Here is an 18825-nt window from a genome sequence, read left to right as displayed (position 1 = left end):
TATTGTGATGCTGACTATGCTGGCGATGCAGATAAACGTAGGTCAACTACAGGGATGGTGTTCACAGTAGGTGGGAATCCGGTTAGTTGGAGGTCTAGTCTACAGAAAGTAGTGGCTTTGTCGTCAACTGAGTCAGAGTACATCGCGTTATCAGAAGCGTCAAGAGAAGCAGTATGGTTAAGAGGATTCATGAATGAGTTAGGCTTCAGTCAAGATGCAGTCAACATATATTGTGACTCTCAGAGCGCGATTGTGATAGCCAAGAACGCAGTTTGCAATGAGAGAACCAAGCACGTTCAAACAAAGTATCACTTTGTTAGAGATTTGATTGCAGATGGATGGGTTACAGTGTTAAAGATCGCTACAGAGTATAACCCGACAGATATTTTCACCAAGGTGTTACCAGTGGGCAAGTTCAAAGGAGCTTTGGACATGCTCAGAGTTACTGAAGATTGAAGCAGCAGGTTCTTAAGTTATTGAAGCTGTGAAGGACTGTTCTCAGGAGCTGAACGAGTTTGTTCAGAAGTTTAAGGTGGAGAGTATGATCTGATAAGGAACAAGGTGGAGTGTTGAGATGAGGTGTTCCTAATCAGCTCAACGTTACCCGGTTCAATCAAGGATTCAGATTGAAGATTGGTTTGACGGTTAAGTCTAACCGGATAGTCACAAGTTTATCACGTGACTATAATGTAAACGGCTAGTATATAAAGTCGTATTACGCTCTCTTTAGGATAAGGCTGATAAGAGTTGTAACAGCATAGAGAGAGAGAGCTTAGATAGAGATAAGAGAGAGAGAGAAGGGCGGAGAGTAGAAGACGCCATTGTTGTATCTCAAGAGCTCGTATTGAGCTAAGATCTCATCTAGTGCATTTGCTGGTACCGTCCAGCCCCGGCGAGAATAGCGGCTCCTCCACGTCGGAGGAGTGCGGTGAACTCCGGGTCACCAACGTTTGTGTCTTCGTTGCTTATTTCATTCTTTCTTTTGCTATAGCTTAGATCGAATCGATTAACGAACACAAGAGCTCCGATCTAACATAGAAGAAGTATATGTTGGATTACGGAAAATCTGAAAGTTGAGTAATACTAAATAGTGGTTTGGGTACATATTTTATAGAATAGGTACACTATAGTGCTGTTTCAAAAAAAAAAGGGGTATACTATAGTGTAATTATCGTTTAATTAAATTTGAAAAAGACGTAACGGCTCTCTTCCCCTTTAGGTTTTGTCGGCAGAATGAGTCTTTTTTCTTCTTTAAACAAAAAAAGGAAAATCGGTGGTGGTTGCCATATAACAAAACAAAAATAAAAAGGAAAAAAATAAAATTTTGGCTGTATAAATTATAGATTCGAGTGGGAAAAAAAACATGATGGCTTCGATGGAGATTTATCAGAGAATCTTGAGAGAAACCAAACGGAGAAGAAAAGGAAGAAGAGAGTGGAAGGTTGAGATCCCCAATGATGTCATGGAAGAAATCGTGATGATTATGAGGTTCCAAGCTGTTTCAAAGCACTGGGAATCCATGATTAAGACCAGAGATTTTGGGGCAAGACACATGGCTCATCAGAGAAGCAAAGATCCTAAACTCATGCTTGTCTCGTATGGTCTCTCTCATATCCGTTTTGAGCAAAGGGACTTCGAGACGACTTCTCTTGAAGAGAGCCTCCGTTTGAAAACTGAAAAGATTGAGGGTGCTGCTATGGCGATCTCCGAATGCTGCGATGGCCTTGTCTGCTACTACAGATTGACTCAAGCAGTGGAAGTGGTAAACCCGGCCACAGAAAAGTCCTTGGTCCCACTCCCCTTAGCGAAATTTCAGCAGCTCCATAAGGACCATCCAGACCGGGATATGGAGCAGGAGATAGAGGCGATTACAGATGAAGATGATGGTCCTGATCTAGTTCCATTTATATTCTTTACTAGGTTTGGATTTGGGAAAGACAGCCTCACAGGACGATATAAGATAGTGTGGCTCTATAATATATATCCTGCCACCTTGAACAAGAAGAAGAAGACCAGATGCGAGGTTTTCGATTTAGAGGAATGGAGGTGGAGATTCGTGACTACCAGACCTCTCGATCATCACCAAATCTTGTCTGATCAGAGGCCATCGTTTGCAAACGGATCCTTATACTGGCTCACGGGAGATGAACAAGGATACCCATCAACACTAACCAAGCTCATAGTTTTCGATATTCATACAGAGATGTTTCAAGTCACCTCAACACCACCTTTTATTTCCCCTGACGCCTCTGGTGACAAAATTGCTCTATGCAATCTTGACGGTCGTCTCTGCATTTCTGAGCTCCAGGGAGATTGTACGCAAGAGTTTTGGTGGAGGGTTGAAGAATGCGACAAGTGGGAGCGAATCTTCTCAGTTGACTTGATTTCTACTTCCTCTTGGTTTGGTGGTATCGCTTCACAGCCTCTCACACCTTTGGCCATTTCCAGGGATAACAACAAGGTCGTCCTCTCGCTTACCTATCACGAAAACCTTGTTGACTTTGATCTTGATCCTGACTCAACTGTTTATCATTTGTATTATTCTGGTTACTATGGCTTCGCTGTTCCTTATTTTCCAAGTTTATCACTTGTTGATTTCTAGCTCTCTCTTTTTTTTTCTGATACTATTTATCTTCAGTAACATTAAAATGTGTTTTGTAAATTCAATTTACAGTTCTGTTCTTTTTACTGATTTGTGATTGGTTGGACACTTGACTCCCAAGCTTTACAGCTCTCACACTACAACAACTCCCAGAGCAATGATAAAACAAAACTCACACCCTAACCAACTCTTCTGATTCACTGATTTGTGACGGACGCAAGGTAGAAACTGGAGGCGGTTGTAGGGGAGAACCCTAGCGGATTTGGATTCGTTGCGAAGAATCTAAAATTTCTAGTTTAGAAGAAGGTGATTATCCATTACGCTAAGATAAGGCGTGCATCTTTTTCTCTTTTTTATCTCACGAGATTATAGGCTTATAGCTGAAAGTGATCTCGGTGTCTGTCTTAAGTTATGAAACAGAAATTGATTTTGTCCATTGTTGCGAAAAGAAGAGAGAGTGGCGATTTCAGAATCAGGACAAGAGTTTCTTCATCATCGACTTGTCTTTAGTAACAAAGAGGAGTTCAGTCCTGTCGCAGTTAGAGATGTCAGAATCATGAAGATTTTGAACTAAGCCAAGGAAGTAAAAAAAAACGCTTCAATTTATAATTTTCATTTACAGAAATTGTATGTTTGTCAAATGTATTTGTTCAGTATTTAATAAACTGTTTAACAAATGTATAGTTATATACGATTTTAAATTTTACAGGTTGAATACTCAAACATAAAATCAAGAAATTGATTGCCAACCAAAATAAATTATAAATAGTATAAAATACGTTCCTTTTGTTGTTCTTTTCTTTCTTTAGCTATAACTTATAACGTTGAACAAAAAAAAAAACTATAACTTATAACATATAAGGATGTGGACATGAATGCACTAGTTTCTGGACCTCATGTACGTATAAGATGAGATCTATATGTATATGTAATGATACAATTGAGACTGATAAGGATTACATAAGAAAAAGTTAATTAATTAGGAGATTACAGATTTACTACGTGATTTACCCTTCACCATATGGAATCCATATTAAACGCTTCCTCTTGCGGTTGCGGCTGTGACGAACTTGAACCATTTTGCATAATATTGGAGGCTCCTTGCTGGTGTAGAGAAGGATGGATATTAGAGACCATCTCTTTTGGGAAACTATAAGAGTTCCTGATTTGGAAAGCCTTGAGCAACAAAGAGTTGATTGGAGATAAAGGTGGAGCAAGTAGACTTGTTGTCCAAGACGGAATATTAGTAGCCATGTTCATGTTCATGTTGAGACCAGCAGCACTTGTAATATTGTCTTCTGAATAAACACTAGTTTGCGGATATTGATGATCATGAATATGATTGTAACCGAAGGTTGATGAGTTTGAATTGAGATTGGGAAGCTCGATATCTTCAAACTCATTTGCCATTGATGAGTTTGCATCGCATGGAGATCCAAAAGATGACTGAGGTTGTTGTTCTTGTGGTTTCTTTATAGCTGTGCTTTTTTCGAAAACCCTACACACTACCCATTCCTCCTGGAAATTTAGATGATAGTCAAGATCATGTATTAGTTTGTTAATAGTGCAAAAACACATATGATCCAAAAACATTTAAAGATTCTAAAGTGCATAGAATACATGTAGTTTTCTTAATATTTTCTTCACATGTGCATATAAAGTTATGATCTTTATAGAGTAATTGGCGTAGATGCATCCAGAAACCCATGTAATTTGCCATATAATCTTGTTTCTTTTTAATTTTTTTAGTGACTATAATACCTTTATCTCTCTCTCTCTTCTTTCTTTTATGTGTTCTAATCTCTTTATCTCTCGTACAAATTCTTCAAATCATCTTATAATTCAACACAAATCTTTTTTTTTATTCTGATTCTTTTGACACCCATAATGCTAATCTTATTATCTCACCCCAATTCCAATGTTTCTAATTTCGTAATATATACGTTAGTAGGTATTTTATTACTTACCTGCTATTATTTAGATTTTAATGGACTTTTAATCGATACATGAAGTGTTAGCTGTTACAAATAGATTTGGAGCTATTTAATAGATAACTAATTAATTGTTAATAGTTTCATTAACTGATATATGATTTATTAGTCGATACATTTGTTTGATACATAGATTGTTAGATGATACTGAAATTATTAGCGGATATGTTAGTTGGTATGTAGATTGTTACATGCTATGTAAATATTTAGCTGATAAATCTAGAGTTACTTGTTTTCGACAAAGCATAAGTGTATTTTCGTCCGCACAGTGTCAAAAAATTACTCTTTTTTAGGTTATCCATAATTATGGGCATTCAGCAAATTTGAACCTTAATTGAGCATATTCCACACATTGTCTCATCTTTATATTGACATAAATATATTATTGAGCCGTGCCTGAATGTATTTAATATTTATTATAGCTTTATTAAATTCCTATATTTTGATCGCATCAAATTTAACCTTTATAAAAATTAAAATTCATTTAACATCCACATAGTTCAATAACATTTTGTATATATTATACAAAAGAGTCAAAAAAATTTATCGACATGAGTGTTTTATATCGAAAAAAGCCGAACTATTCTTTTTGAAAATCTTATTCATTTTTTAATTAGACTACATATGGTAGAAAGAGTACCATATTGCATCTGAACTTCAAACGGTTTAGTTTTAACCATGTTAATTAATGGTCCCAAATTTTTGGTTGATAGAGAATCAAAGTCAAGTAGACTTACCAAAGAATAACGAAATGCATACCTTAGCGGGTGTGAAGGGTTGTTTATTCTCAAGCCTATACTCATGCATAACCCAATTGCTTTTCTCGCCCTTTGGAGCTCTTCCTTTGTAGAAAACTAGGGTTTTTTTCATCCCAACCAGCACTCCACTTCTGTATATCTCTTTATCTTTACCCGTGGTTTTCCAATAACCGGCTTCAGTTGCTCGGTTTGTCCTTAAACCGGTTGGGTATTTCCGGTCTCTTAGGCTGAAGAAGTACCACTCTTTCTCTCCCATTGAAGCCTTGGCTGCGCATATGATTAGACAAGTATTTGTACATTATTTTTGTTAACTTATATCATGACCTACATACACACGAATACTAACATTTTTTGGATAACTACAATATAATAATAATCAAAATAATAATAATAATGCAAGTATAATATTAAGTCATCAACGAACTCTACGCCATCGAGCTAAAGAATTTATATACGTGTTTATGTTATGTTTATAGTCTCCACATGTTTGGTAGGCTAGATTCACCTATATGTAAAACTTAATTAATTCATTCTCTCAGAAAACTGAAGAGTATATATGGTTTACTAAACAATGTAACAAACTATGGTTTCATTTATATTACTTATATCAAGTGGTCTATATTGTTATATATACGTATACTATGTCTTTTGCCTATTTGCCGAAGAGTACATGATTGTTTTGACATTTAACATTTATATTAATTATTGCCATGTAAACAAAACAGTAGAACAAAAGGAAGCATGATTATCACATATTCTTATGAGTTTATTGATATTACAAACACGATTAAAACACAAGTTATTTGAAGATTATATAAACACAGGGGACGGCGAAACCTACACACAAAACAAAAAAAAAAGATGATCAAAGTATAACTCTACCTGGCAAATCCCAAGGTTCACACTTGTTCAGATCAACGTCGACGACAGCTTTACCGGTGAATCCAGTATCGGAGACTTTCCGACAAAGATAATACGTTATGAGCTCCTCGTCTGTAGGATGAAATCTGAACCCTGGAGGAAGATTTTCTTCCATTTATTGTTCTCTTTTGACCAATCAAAATTAGAGACAACAAAGAAAAGTAATGCTTCTCCTTTCTAGCTCCCTTGAAGAGAAAACAAACAACGACACAAAAAGCTGTTCAATAATGTGACATAGATAGGGTTTATATATATAATCACATATATAACTAAACTATATATTAAAATATGAAATGATTTGTGTACCAAATACCGATCTTGAGGGAGAAGCGGCCACTGGTAGTCTTTTCTGAATGTTGATTATTACAGCTAACTTTTTGACAATTTAAGGGTTTTCAACCACGCATACGTACCCATTTTTATTATTATATAACAATATAACATACATGAACTTATATACTACACTGTAGTATCTAATAAAATACTTGTCGGCGTATATATTAATGTTCCTTTTAGATTACATTACTATGTTTCTAAAATAACATTGGTCTTAATATCTGCATAAATATAATAATAGAAACATGAAATGGATTTTTGTGAGATTTGTCCAACCAACTTCACCCAATGCTACCCACCATGAAAGAAACCCTAATGCCCAGTGTAGTGTGAACATGCCCGGCGCTTCTCCATTCTTTGGTCAAATTACAATTTAAAATGATACGTAAATTCTAAACCTGATTAAACCATCAAAACTGTCATACATATATATAGTTGCTGACACTTGTCTTTTTGCTTATCTCACGGCCATTAATACATGTATAGAAATAATGTCCTTGATTATATGTTTAAAAGAAAGGTACATGCTTATAACTTATACGCTTTTATCGATTTAATTAAAAAGATCAGTTGTGTTGCGATCCCCTTATACATACTCGAATTGTATAGCTCATATTTTACGTTAAATTGTTTCGTGCAAATGTTTCCTCAATTTTCGGGTGTTAGCGTGTTAACAAAAAAAAATAATTTGGTGGACTCGATTTCTTGATTGGTAGATAAATAAAAATGCCAAATCATATATTAATTTGTCTTTCATATAAATTATGTACCCCAGAAAACAATAGAAATCACGTAGTGTCTTTGCTTCTGTCGGTAAATTGTCTTCTTTTTTTTTCTGTCAAACAAAGATTTCTGATAATTGTAGAGAAGAAACCCCAAAAGATATATGGGATCGATGATTCGCATGGAGAATATATGTTTCTAAACAATTCTATTTTTCTTAAGATTAGGTTGTGTATAACACATCCTAGGATATAATGGAATTTTTTTGTTATATCGAATGCAGCCTGCGGGTCTTAGTTAATTTACACTTTTAGTTATCTAGGCAAGGTTGAAATAATTACTCTAGAAGAGTGGTTAAAAAATTCCACCAACCTAATGGAATGTGTATATAATAATATAAACACATGAAAATAATTAATTTATGTTATTCAACGCAGAATTACTGGGATATTTTTCCTGTACACAGGTATGTTGGGTCATATATGTGATTAGAATGTCAATCCTACCACTGGAAAACTTTCACAATTGATTGCAATCTAGCCTTGAGACTTTTCCCAACCTTGTCTACAGGCTTTCTAGCTTTCTAGAATCACACACACGCATAGATCTACATGTTATATGCACGTTTTGCACTACTATATATTAGCTATTAACAAATATATCATTGTGTCAAGTAAAGATATATATTAAAATATTTTAACTAAATAAAATATAATATATATGTGGTTAGAAATCTGAAGAACTGTTTGCTGTACATAGAACGACGGATAAATATAAGTTTTTTTTTAACAAATATGACTGTATATCACATACCATACGTAGTTATGATTCATGACTACTAATGGCCAAAAGTTATAAGTAAACTAACTATATGGATTGAATATATCTTCTTCTGAATGAAAATGGAATGAATACATCACTATATAATGACGGATAAATCACTATACTTCCAAAAAACTACAACACTACATTCATTCTGTAGATAAAATTGTAATTCATTTATCTGTGATGGTTACAATGCATGACTACCAATAGCCATTAGTTATTGTTTAAACTTATCACATTTTTATACCAATAAGTTGATATATGGATATAATAGTTACAAACTTTTGGAATAACTTATGAGTCTCTTCCTCTTATATTACGTACATGTAGCTTTCTGAATTGACCGTACCCGGCAATTGGCATATTATCTGCTCCAAATAAACTTTAGACATTTGCAATATGATAATCAAATTGAAATGACACCAGGAAATATCACCTTATAATAACTTATTTAAAACTATAAGATTCTGGAGTCCACAAAATCTTCAAATCTGTCTACACATTAGATTTTTCATGTGGATTTTCTATAACCATGAAAGATCGTGTAAGACCGCATGTTTTGTCATCATCTATGTGGAAAAGTAATTGCCATCTTTACATTGTGATAGGAGTCAACAACAAAAACAAGTTTTCCTAAGTAACATTCCACATTATTGAAAATGATCAAAACTTAGTTGGTAAATCTATGAATTTTCTCTACATTTGAAAAATATTTGAACTTAAAAATGACAATTTCGTTCATAATCTAGTGGCTAATTAAGCATGAATTGAGATGGACGTTCCTCTTTCATTCTTCTTGATGAAATTAATTATAAAAAAAATGTAATAATTATTTGGTAAGATGGTAATTACGATGATATTTCTCCTTGAATGAAATAAATATAGTATTATGTAAAAAAAGTTTATCTAGTAGTTAATAATAACGATGATATTTCTCTAATTTAACTTTTTGAATATGCCATTTTTGAATATTATCAATACTAGAGACGGTTCCGGGCTACGCCCGGGTTATTTTCAAAAATATAATTTAATTTAAAATCTTATTTCATATATAATGTGCATATTATAATTTTATATAAAGAATTGCAAAAGTTTTAAAATAGAACTCAAAATTATCTTTTTCTTAATATTAAAATGTACATTAAGCAAAAAAGATAAGAAGTTAACGAAACTTGTTTATGATTGTTATTCCTTTATTTCTATTTTGGTATCCTTTGAATTTTTAAGCTACTATTTTTTTTGGTAATGTACCCGAAACTTTGCAGCAGCTTCTTCCCATAAAACCTTCCTTTGAATATTCTCAATGTTCGCTCCATTACCAATCTTTCTCTTTACTACATGTTCTTCCTCCATTTTTTTGCCTCTTGCTCTACACCAAACTTCTTTCTTTAGCCTTCTTAACTTTCTCAGTTGCTTCTGCGAGTGTCTCCATTTTCCCAACCCTATCTTTGTTTATTTATTCCAACCTCTCTTTGCATATTTTCTCTGTTTCTTTGGCTACCTCGATCTCAGAATTTCTGCAACCCTTGTGTTGGCTTTTTCTTAAGCCTCATGAGTACACTTGCTAAGCTCATATTACTCTGTTAGTGACAGTGTTAGGCTTGACGGACAATCAACATTGTTTTACTTGAAAGCATGTTCGCTCTCGAAAACCTTGATGGCAGCAGCTAATGCCAACCTCTAAAAATCTTTAGCAGCCTCAATTTCTTCTTAGCTGTAAATAAACGGCTCTCAATTGTACCTGGTCGAGCCTTTTTTTCCTTTGCCTCTTCTCAAAACATTCACAGCTTTTCACAAGCAAGGCCAGGATGATCTCGCTTCATCAGCTTCTTGAGTTGCTTGCTGCAACTGCTTCAGTAGCTCCACCATTTCCTCGCTGGCTTCCTTTCTTTGGACTCAGCAAGAACGATTTTTATCTCGTTCTCATCTTCTAGAGTAGTTATCTCTATATATTCCATTCCTTTTGTATGGAACTTGTTCTGTAATGAGATATCTCTGGTTGCTACCAAGTCGTATGTTCCCTCCTTCGGCTTGTATGTTTCAATATGATCATTCAAACATCAAGGAGATACGTCGCAAAAGATGAAACTGGCACCAATCTATATCACCAGCGATCTCTGATCTCTTATGAACCTAAATGAGAGGTATTGTTAAAATTGTTAGTGGTTAGATCAAAAATCTTAATAACTCTGCTTTTCACTTGCATTACCATAATAATGAGTGGCAGTTGTGTATATACATATACTCAGCATCAGAGTAGATTCCAAGCTTAAGCCGTTTGCTATGAACATAATCTGATAAAGCTTTGATAATCGTAACCATGTTTCCCTGTCAGATATATCAGAAACACATCTCCGTTTCATTCTTAAATTGTCAAAACATCTCAGTAAAAACAAAAACAAAATCAGGTATAGAAACACTAAAAGAGATAAGTAAAACAAAGTAACAAACACCAAACTATACGTATGTTGATATACTTGCTACCTATTGCAGAGAGACCACTTGAAACAAATGCATCAATTGCTGAGAAACTCATATTATTTTTAAATATAATGATAATTAATCTATCAATCTTGTATCAGATTGCTTTTCTTAATAATAGAATCAATAATCACGGGTTTGTTTAATATGAGAGTTCATTGATGTTACGCTGAAAGTGATTCTAGCTTTTTTTTTTTGGTCATCTGTTAGATTAATAGAAGATCATCAAAACCAACATTATTGCAATATGCCTCAAAAACTCAATGGAAACTACACACTAATAGCAAAAACATATATAAATTTTCGCAGTTGTAAAATCACAAAGAAGCAAACGTTTATAATTAAGCGTAAGACAAAGATATTAGATCAGTGTGAGGTTCAATGTTCCAAATACGCACCATTTGATCGAAAGAACCATAAGCAGGCTTTGTCCCCTGGGATAGTAGATAAGAATTAGCGCTGAGATCTGCCTCAGACTTTTTTCTGATCCTCACGACTTATATCCTCTACGGTTGAAGCCTTCCCTCTTCCTTTCCCTTGGATTATGTATATCCGTTTTGGCCAATCCAATGGGTCTATGCTCTACATCTAATTGACAATAGGGAAAGAAATTAAAGTCACTGTTTTTTCCGTAAAAGAAACTTGAAGCAGGATACAAAAAAATAAGCACCTACCGAATATGAAAATGTACACCTCATGAGATCCCTCAGCTTGTAATCTTCCAAAAAAAAAAACAGAATCATGAAGACTAATGAGTTTCCATCAATAGCTGTAAGATACAAACAGAGTCTGAAAGCTTATCAGAAGCGCCTAATCTACTTGGATGGTTTATAAAAGTAGATAATGCGTTTACTTTGATCCAAAGTGCACAATATATTTGAGAAAAAACATGTACATTGTATATGTATACGCATATAGTCTCTTATGAAAAATGCAATGAACTTGAACACGTTGACACGCATTTCTTGCTGTCTTTATCAACGATGTCCCCACTTACTTGGACTGTCCAAAACCTAATCAATCCCATTCCCAACTACAAACAAAACCAAGTTAATTTTGTTTGTGAGTTTAATGTATGAGATCTAATCAGAAAGAAAACCAAACCGACATTAACTAATATAGCTACTGCCGACAATGTAAGATTGATATACTTTAATTCTTCAATCTTAATCTGGTTGATATTACAAAATCCCCTAATACCATTAGCATAACGAATAAGGATTATATAACTGAAATTCAAAAGATTTTAAAAAATAAACCAAAAGAAAATACCAAAGAAAGGGATACATCATGAAGACATACTATCTGCCAGCGTAAGCTTCAAAGAATACTCATTCGCCTCCCATCTTGGAATTGAGCACAAACACAGGAAAGGGTTTCCATGGAAGGAGGATTGAACAGTGGATCTATTGTCGGATTTCTAGTTAGGGCTTCAAGGAAATCAAAGTGAAAACTGAAACCGATACACTTGCTTTGATCGGAGTTTGAATAGATCGTGGTATCCAAAGAGGCACAGCAAATGGTCAAGCATCTTAGTTAAAAGAAGAAGGGGAAATGGCGAAGAGATGAGATATCGAAGAGATGAGATGTCGAAGAGATTCATACCTGGCCGTTTTAGAGTTACTAAAGAGTGAAGAGATGAGATGTCGACATTATAAGATTTTCCCAGATTTGGGCTTCCCTTTTCACGGATCAAAAAAAATAACAGCCCAAGATCTAACCCAATTTCGGTTTGACGTGGAGGAAAGAACCAATCCCATTGGATGATTTTAATTGCTGACGTGGACACACTCTCTACTCTTCATATAACCCTTTTAGTATAGGTTAAATTATCCATCTAAAAACAACAAACTAATTATGTGCTTATAAGTTTGGGCCATGTATTGAGGCCCAATAAAAGAGGCCCAAAACCACTTAAAGCAAAAAAAAAAGAAGATCCTAATGTCCCAACTAAAAATCAATCGACGAAAGAGAAGAGAAAAGAAGCAATGGGGAGAAAGAAGGGATTGCCGGAGTTCGAAGAGACGGCGCCGGATGGATTTGATCCGGAGAATCCGTACAAGGATCCGGTGGCGATGGTGGAAATGAGAGAGCACATCGTTAGGGAGAAGTGGATCCAAATCGAGAAGGCTAAGATCTTGAGGGAGAAGGTGAAATGGTGTTACCGCGTGGAAGGCGTCAACCACTACCAGAAATGCCGTATTCTCGTACAGCAGTATCTCGACTCCACCCGCGGCGTCGGCTGGGGAAAAGATCACCGTCCTATCTCCCTCCACGGTGAGTGATGTTGTCTTACGCCAAATGTTTCCTTCGGTTTATAAAATGAACTGTCTTGTTTACGGTTTGGGTTGATGTTAAATGATCAGGTCCTAAGCCTGAGGCTGTTGAAGCTGAATAATAATGCTTGGTGTCTGATCAACCTGAGGTGAGTTGAGTAAGTTGTCTTCGGTGATGGTTCGTGTTTCTACTACAAGCATTGGTTTTTTATTACATATGTTCATTAAACTTAAAGAAATTGTAATACAGATTCGGCATTTCTGGCTCTAGTGATAATGGTGTGATGCTTTATGGTTTAGTTAAGGTTTCTTCAGATATGAAACTGTAAGAGTCTCCTCCATACTTGTCTTAAACTCGATAAGCCTCTCTGTCTGTTAAGAACAACGAAGTGGTCAGTAACTGTTTGTATTTTTCTGTAACGGAAGAAACTGTAGTGCAAAGTGTGAATTGTCTCTAATATAATTCACTCTTAGTTGAGGTATTTAGGAATGCTCTAGCTTTGTGTTAGTCTGCTAATGTTCTCATACTCCACGGTCTCCAAAGCTAATCCCAGCAATGGGTGTGTTGTGATATTATGAGCAATGAACCCAACTTGTGAAAGTTCTTACCAAGTGTTGTATTGTCTTTGTGAACTTGAGTCATGGTAAATGATGGTAAACGTTACATCATTTGAAGTATTCTTCACAGCTTCTGGTTTTCACTTTTTATAACGAAATCACTGATCCAAATGTTATTTTTCTTGTGATGCAGGTGACCGAGCTTTTAGCACAAGACATGAAAATGGTCTTTGGACTGTGCAGATTTGCTCCTGTTTTCTTTTTTCTGTTCTTTTGGAAACATGGCAGTCTTTGGACTGTAGATTCATGTAACGTTTGTACGAGCTTGAGTAATGTATTGCTACACTCACCAGTCAATATTAGTCTCTCGCTATCAAATAAGTCTCTTTTTCCACTGCTTTATTATGATACCAAATAAATAATCACAGGATTAAACAAAAATAAATAATTTTTTACACTTGGAGACACTTTATCAGTTTACAATTACATCCAAAGACACAACTCACTTGTGACACACTTTGTTGTGTGTAAAAGTCCTCCATGCCCTTTAACTAGAAACCAAGTCACTCTTCTCAATCGTGACCAAACTGAACAAAACAACAAGTATCTCATATTAAACTTATAGCTTTACCAAATCACAAACCCATATCCAACATAAAAAACCCAATTTCCCAACTTTCATCTTAAAGGAGATGAAGATTAAAATCCCTAATCAATTTGAAATCCGATGACTGTCGTTTCTATTCATTTTATTCAGAGACGACGAATTTATTAACGTCGCTGGTAACGGAGTCGTCGCCGTCTTGATCTGTTCTTTCGAGTCCTCTCTTCATCACCAAGCTTTTCTTACCTCTGGTTCCATCTCCCAGCCATTGAGTCAGCCATGGAGAGCCATGGATAGGCATCATCTGTTTCTTCTCTCTACCTTATCTCAAATCTCAATTTCAAAACCTCTCTCCTATCTCAAATCTCCTTCTCTGTTTGTGCATCCACGCAACCGATAAGTGGCGTCGTTTTCAAGCCGTTTGTGGAGGTGAAGAAGGAACTCGATCTCGTGCCTTCAAGTCCGGAGCTTTCGCTTGCTCGACATATGTACTCCCTTGAATGTGAAGCCGCAGTGAATGAGCAGGTCAATTAAGCTTCTTTTTAACCTTTTTTGTGTTGTAAGTCTCATGCATCTGAGTTTTTTTGTTGACGGGTTCTTTTGCTGCAAGTTGAATACAATGTCGAGAGTTTTGTTGATAGTTCGTGTCTTGAGAGTTTTGTTGATTCTTTGATAAAGCTTGTGTCTTTATTTATTAATTGAGTTGTGTGATGTGTTGTTGCAGGTTTTTCAAGGACTCAAGTGTGGAAGAAAAAGACCACGCGAGATGTTGATGGAGTATCAGGTTCTTGGCCAATGGGTTTCATGTTGTTATTTCATTTGAGTTTCGTTTCTAACACTGTTTTTGTTTTGGTTTCTCTGGTCAGCAGGAAAAACGTGGTGGGAGGGTTCAGCTAAAGCCCATGGTGATGCCTCAGTCTGAGTTTGATTACGCTGACAAAGGAGATGTTGTCTATGGTAAAGCTCTTTCTCTCTCAAGTATAAAGTATCAATGTTTTCATATATGTGTCTACTAGAATTTGGAGTTACTTATTAGAGTTCACAAAGGATGTGACTTTTCATCAGCAAGGGAAAGTGAGAATATGCAAAATAATTATGATGATTTAATTTGTTTGTTGCAGCCATGGAGTTGGCTCTATCATTGGAGAAACTGGTCAATGCGAAGCTCCTATACGTTTTCTTCAAAGATGGGCTCCTAATATAACTACTAAGTTCCTCTTCAAAGATGGGTTCATGGGCGTTGTGAGGTAATCAAATAATCTCTGAGAATGTTTTTCTATAGATAAATAATTTATTGTAATAATTATTTTGACCTTATATATTTTTAATGTCCATGTTCACATTTTGATACGTACGAGGCTACTCACCCACCCATTCTCTACCAATACGCGAGAAGAAAGGGCCCAGCCAATACATGAAAGGGCCCAACATATGGGAGGAGTGACGTGTGAAGGAGGAAGATAAGTTATCAAGGTGAATAAGGAATAAAGTTGTTAGGGGACACAGCACATGGGGTGTCTGCTGACGTGGGGAGATCACGTGACGCTAGGCGGTTACGAGGAAGGAGCGTACGTGAAGGAGAGAGAGAGAGTAGTAGTAGTATAAGTATGAGCTAGGCTAATGAAAGAAAGGTATCAATTGTTTGATCATCATGTTCATGGAGAGATAGTTTGTCTCTTGTGATTCTTGTATTCGATCTTACGATCAACAGCTTTCTTTCATATCAATAAAATCAGTCTTTTACATCTTTGAATCCCTACACATAACAACTTGGTATCAGAGCACTGCTCGAAACCTGGGAATTATAGGGCCAAAGAAGGGAGACGGTGAACACGCAACGGAGGTGATACAACAAAACAGCAGCCGGATCGCATCCTTAGAGCAAGGAATGGAGAGGATGGCGCTCATCGAGCAAGCCATCATCGCGATGCAGCAGCAGATGCAGTACCAGTCTGGAAAGCTCGGCGTCCTCGATCGAGTCGAACAAAGATTCCTCGAGGAAGACGAAGCCAGATGGAGGGTGATGGAAGCGATGAAGGGAAAGGGTGTAGTGGGTGAAGGCGCGTCGTCTGGGGAAGCGTTGATGGGTGATTCCGAGGTGTTTGGAGTTGGAGAGAAACCCATCGGAGTCAACCTCGTCAACGCGACCCCGACGCACGACGTCTCGGAGAGGAGATCAGGAACGGGGGTGTCGCACGAAAGGATCGATGGTGGTTGGTTCAACCGTCACCAGGCCTTACCTCGCCTGGAGGTTCCGGAGTTTGACGGTGAGGACGCGGAGACGTGGGTGTTGAGAGTTGAACAATACTTCGAGATCGGAGATTTTACGGAGGATGACAAGCTCAGGGCCGTGCGGATGTGTTTCATCGGAGAGGCGTTATTGTGGTACCGGTGGGAGAGAGATAGAAACCCATTCCGGAGTTGGACGCAGATGAAGAAAAGGATCCTCGCTCAGTACGCGAAACAGCATGACACAACGGCGGGGGAGAGGTTGCTGTCGCTGAGTCAAACCGGCACCGCGAAGGAGTATAAACGAGATTTTATCTCGTTGGCCACTAACGCTCCAGAGATTCCGGAGGCAGTACTGGAGATTGCGTTCATGAGGGGATTGAAACCTAAGATCCGTGCAGGAGTGAGAATGTTTGAACCGAGAGGGCTGGAGAGTATGATGAGTTCAGCGCTCAAGGTGGAGGAGTGGTCCGATCAGGAAGCGGCGTCGCCGGAGCCGGTGAGCGCTAAGGGGTCTAGCACTCGGGCAGATCCTGTGCGAAGTGGGCCAACAAATAACAACGTGGGCCAAAAGAATGGTGGTGGGCCTAATAACGCAAAGTTTAAGCCCACTAATCAAACTACGGTCGCGAAGAACTGCGGAGGGGGAAAAACCGGCGTCGCTCACAACAGAGTGAAACCGCCGTTTAGGAAATTAACACCATAAGAGATCGCTCAGAGGAAGGCGGAGGGATTGTGTTTTAAGTGTGACGAGAGGTTTCACCGCAATCACGTCTGTCCGCGCATGGAGCTTACGGTGTTAATGATAATGGAGGATGGAACGGAAGTGGAGTGCTTGGAAGAGCCGAGTGAGGTGACCGACGAGGAGCATGTGATAGCACTACAAGTAGCGGAGTTATCAATCAACTCCGTGGTAGGACTATCTTCACCCCGAACCATGAAGATTCGTGGGTCGATTAAAGACACGGAGGTGGTAGTCTTAATCGACAGCGGCGCAACCCATAACTTCATTTACGAGAGATTGGCTTCTCAGTTGGGGTTGGAGACCGATGAGTCGAGGCAGTATGGAGTTTCGGTGGCAGGAGGGGTGACCATTTTGGGCAAAGGAGTTATCAACAATGTGAGCTTACAGCTTCAGGAGTGCGTGATAACGACGAGCTTCTTGCCTTTGGAGTTGGGAGTGGCAGATGTGATATTGGGGATCCAGTGGCTCGACACGTTAGGGGAAATGCGAGTCAATTGGAAACTGCAAAAAAATGAAGGTGGAATTGGAGGGCAAACAAGTGGAGCTGCGGGGGGATCACAGCCTTCACTCTGCAGTCGTGTCTTTAAAAGCACTATGGAAGGCTCTGGAGTATGACGGAGAAGGGGTGATTGTGGAGTTTAATGGATTGGTGAAGGATGAGATAGGCTTATCTGTTGCTGTTTCAGATGAGTTTTAGGAATTATTGGGGAAGTATGCGACTGTGTTCTCTGAACCAGAAGGTCTGCCACCTTCAAGGGGAAAGGAACACGCGATCAACATAGAGCCAGGAGCTAAACCGGTCAGCGTTCGACCTTTTCGATATCCGCAGGCGCAGAAGGCGGAGATCGAGAAACAGATCGCTGCGATGTTAGCTGCTGGTATCATCAAGGAGAGCTCAAGTCCGTTTTCCAGTCCCGTGCTGCTAGTAAAGAAGAAGGACGGGAGCTGGAGGTTTTGCGTCGACTACAGAGCTCTGAATAAGGTGACGGTGGCTGACAAGTACCCGATCCCGATGATAGATCAGCTTTTAGATGAGTTACATGGCGCAAAGATCTTCTCTAAGCTGGATCTCCGCGCCGGTTACCACCAGATCCTCGTAAGTCGTAAGGGCAGAAGACGTGCCTAAGACAGCGTTTCGAACGCACGACGGCCACTACGAGTTCTTGGTGATGCCGTTCGGGTTGTCCAACGCACCGGCAACATTCCAGTCGTTGATGAATGATGTATTCCGTCCTTATCTATGGAAGTTTGTGCTCGTCTTCTTCGACGACATTCTCGTTTACAGTCGAAGTCCTCAAGAGCATCTTGAACATTTGGAGGTAGTGCTGAAGCTGTTGGATGAACATAAGCTATATGCGAACCGAAAGAAGTGTCAATTTGGGAGTAAGAGTGTCGAGTATTTGGGCCACGTGATTTCGGAGGAGGGAGTCGCGGCTGATACAGAGAAAATACAAGCTATGGTCGAATGGAGGGAACCAAGAAACATCAAGGAGTTACGGGGTTTCTCGGCCTTACTGGCTATTATCGGAAGTTCGTGAAGGATTACGGTCATCTAGCGAGACCCCTTACCACTCTGTTGAAGAAGGAGAGGTTCTTTTGGGAGGAAATGGCTGCTGCGGCGTTTAAAAAACTCAAGGAAGCGATGACTACGGTTCCCGTGCTTGCTCTATCGGACTTCGAGGAACTGTTCGTAGTCGAGTCTGACGCTTCAGCAGTGGGGCTTGGCGCAGTCTTGATGCAAAACCAACGTCCTATCGCATACTACAGTCAGGCCCT

General features: G+C 38.1%; 4 protein-coding genes and 1 long non-coding RNA gene across 15 annotated transcripts; 3 read left to right on the top strand and 2 right to left on the bottom strand.

Moving 5' to 3' along the window:
* The first annotated feature begins 1366 nt into the window (after nucleotides 1-1366).
* Nucleotides 1367-2602, top strand: LOC103869570 (putative F-box protein At2g02030). Its single transcript, XM_009147650.3, has one exon. The coding sequence runs from the start codon at nucleotides 1367-1369 to the stop codon at nucleotides 2600-2602; it is 1236 nt and encodes a 411-aa protein (XP_009145898.2).
* LOC103869569 (NAC domain-containing protein 100) lies at nucleotides 2524-6678 on the bottom strand. Its single transcript, XM_009147649.2, has 4 exons — nucleotides 6579-6678; nucleotides 6234-6457; nucleotides 5353-5618; nucleotides 2524-4120 (listed from the first exon to the last, which is right to left on the bottom strand). The coding sequence occupies exons 2-4, from the start codon at nucleotides 6385-6387 to the stop codon at nucleotides 3617-3619; spliced, it is 924 nt and encodes a 307-aa protein (XP_009145897.2). The 5' UTR covers nucleotides 6388-6457; nucleotides 6579-6678; the 3' UTR covers nucleotides 2524-3616.
* Nucleotides 6679-9246: 2568 nt separating this feature from the next.
* LOC103869567 lies at nucleotides 9247-12444 on the bottom strand. 4 transcript variants are annotated; one of them, XR_633233.3, is made up of 5 exons: nucleotides 11910-12444; nucleotides 11312-11670; nucleotides 11036-11225; nucleotides 10366-10484; nucleotides 9247-10289 (listed from the first exon to the last, which is right to left on the bottom strand). It is a non-coding gene; the product is annotated as an uncharacterized LOC103869567 (long non-coding RNA). The 4 variants fall into 4 exon arrangements; XR_633232.3 differs by having other exon boundaries at nucleotides 11940-12444; XR_004458034.1 differs by having other exon boundaries at nucleotides 11312-11355; nucleotides 11533-12354.
* A 135-nt stretch (nucleotides 12445-12579) lies between these two features.
* Nucleotides 12580-13873, top strand: LOC103869566 (NADH dehydrogenase [ubiquinone] 1 beta subcomplex subunit 10-B). Of its 6 annotated transcripts, none has more exons than XR_633228.3 (4): nucleotides 12580-12914; nucleotides 13004-13062; nucleotides 13164-13238; nucleotides 13665-13873. XR_633228.3 is itself a non-coding variant. In XM_009147645.3 (3 exons), exons 1-2 carry the CDS (start codon nucleotides 12626-12628, stop codon nucleotides 13033-13035), a joined length of 321 nt encoding a protein of 106 aa, XP_009145893.1. In that variant the 5' UTR covers nucleotides 12580-12625; the 3' UTR covers nucleotides 13036-13062; nucleotides 13665-13871. The 6 variants fall into 6 exon arrangements, 3 of the variants coding, with proteins under 3 accessions (XP_009145893.1, XP_033147089.1, XP_009145894.1); XR_633230.3 differs by having other exon boundaries at nucleotides 13004-13071; XR_004458033.1 differs by lacking the exon at nucleotides 13164-13238 and having other exon boundaries at nucleotides 13004-13091.
* Nucleotides 13874-13925: 52 nt separating this feature from the next.
* LOC117133956 lies at nucleotides 13926-17054 on the top strand. 3 transcript variants are annotated; one of them, XM_033291193.1, is made up of 3 exons: nucleotides 13926-14600; nucleotides 14945-15032; nucleotides 15197-17054. In XM_033291193.1, the coding sequence occupies exon 3, from the start codon at nucleotides 15964-15966 to the stop codon at nucleotides 17008-17010; it is 1047 nt and encodes a 348-aa protein (XP_033147084.1). In that variant the 5' UTR covers nucleotides 13926-14600; nucleotides 14945-15032; nucleotides 15197-15963; the 3' UTR covers nucleotides 17011-17054. The 3 variants fall into 3 exon arrangements, with proteins under 3 accessions (XP_033147084.1, XP_033147086.1, XP_033147085.1); XM_033291195.1 differs by having other exon boundaries at nucleotides 14800-17054; XM_033291194.1 differs by having other exon boundaries at nucleotides 13926-15032.
* The last annotated feature ends 1771 nt before the right edge of the window (nucleotides 17055-18825 follow it).

Source organism: Brassica rapa, chromosome A05 (genome assembly GCF_000309985.2).
Source record: "Brassica rapa cultivar Chiifu-401-42 chromosome A05, CAAS_Brap_v3.01, whole genome shotgun sequence".
In the NCBI taxonomy this organism is placed as follows: domain Eukaryota; kingdom Viridiplantae; phylum Streptophyta; class Magnoliopsida; order Brassicales; family Brassicaceae; genus Brassica; species Brassica rapa.
This window is presented reverse-complemented; position numbering and strand designations above follow the sequence as displayed.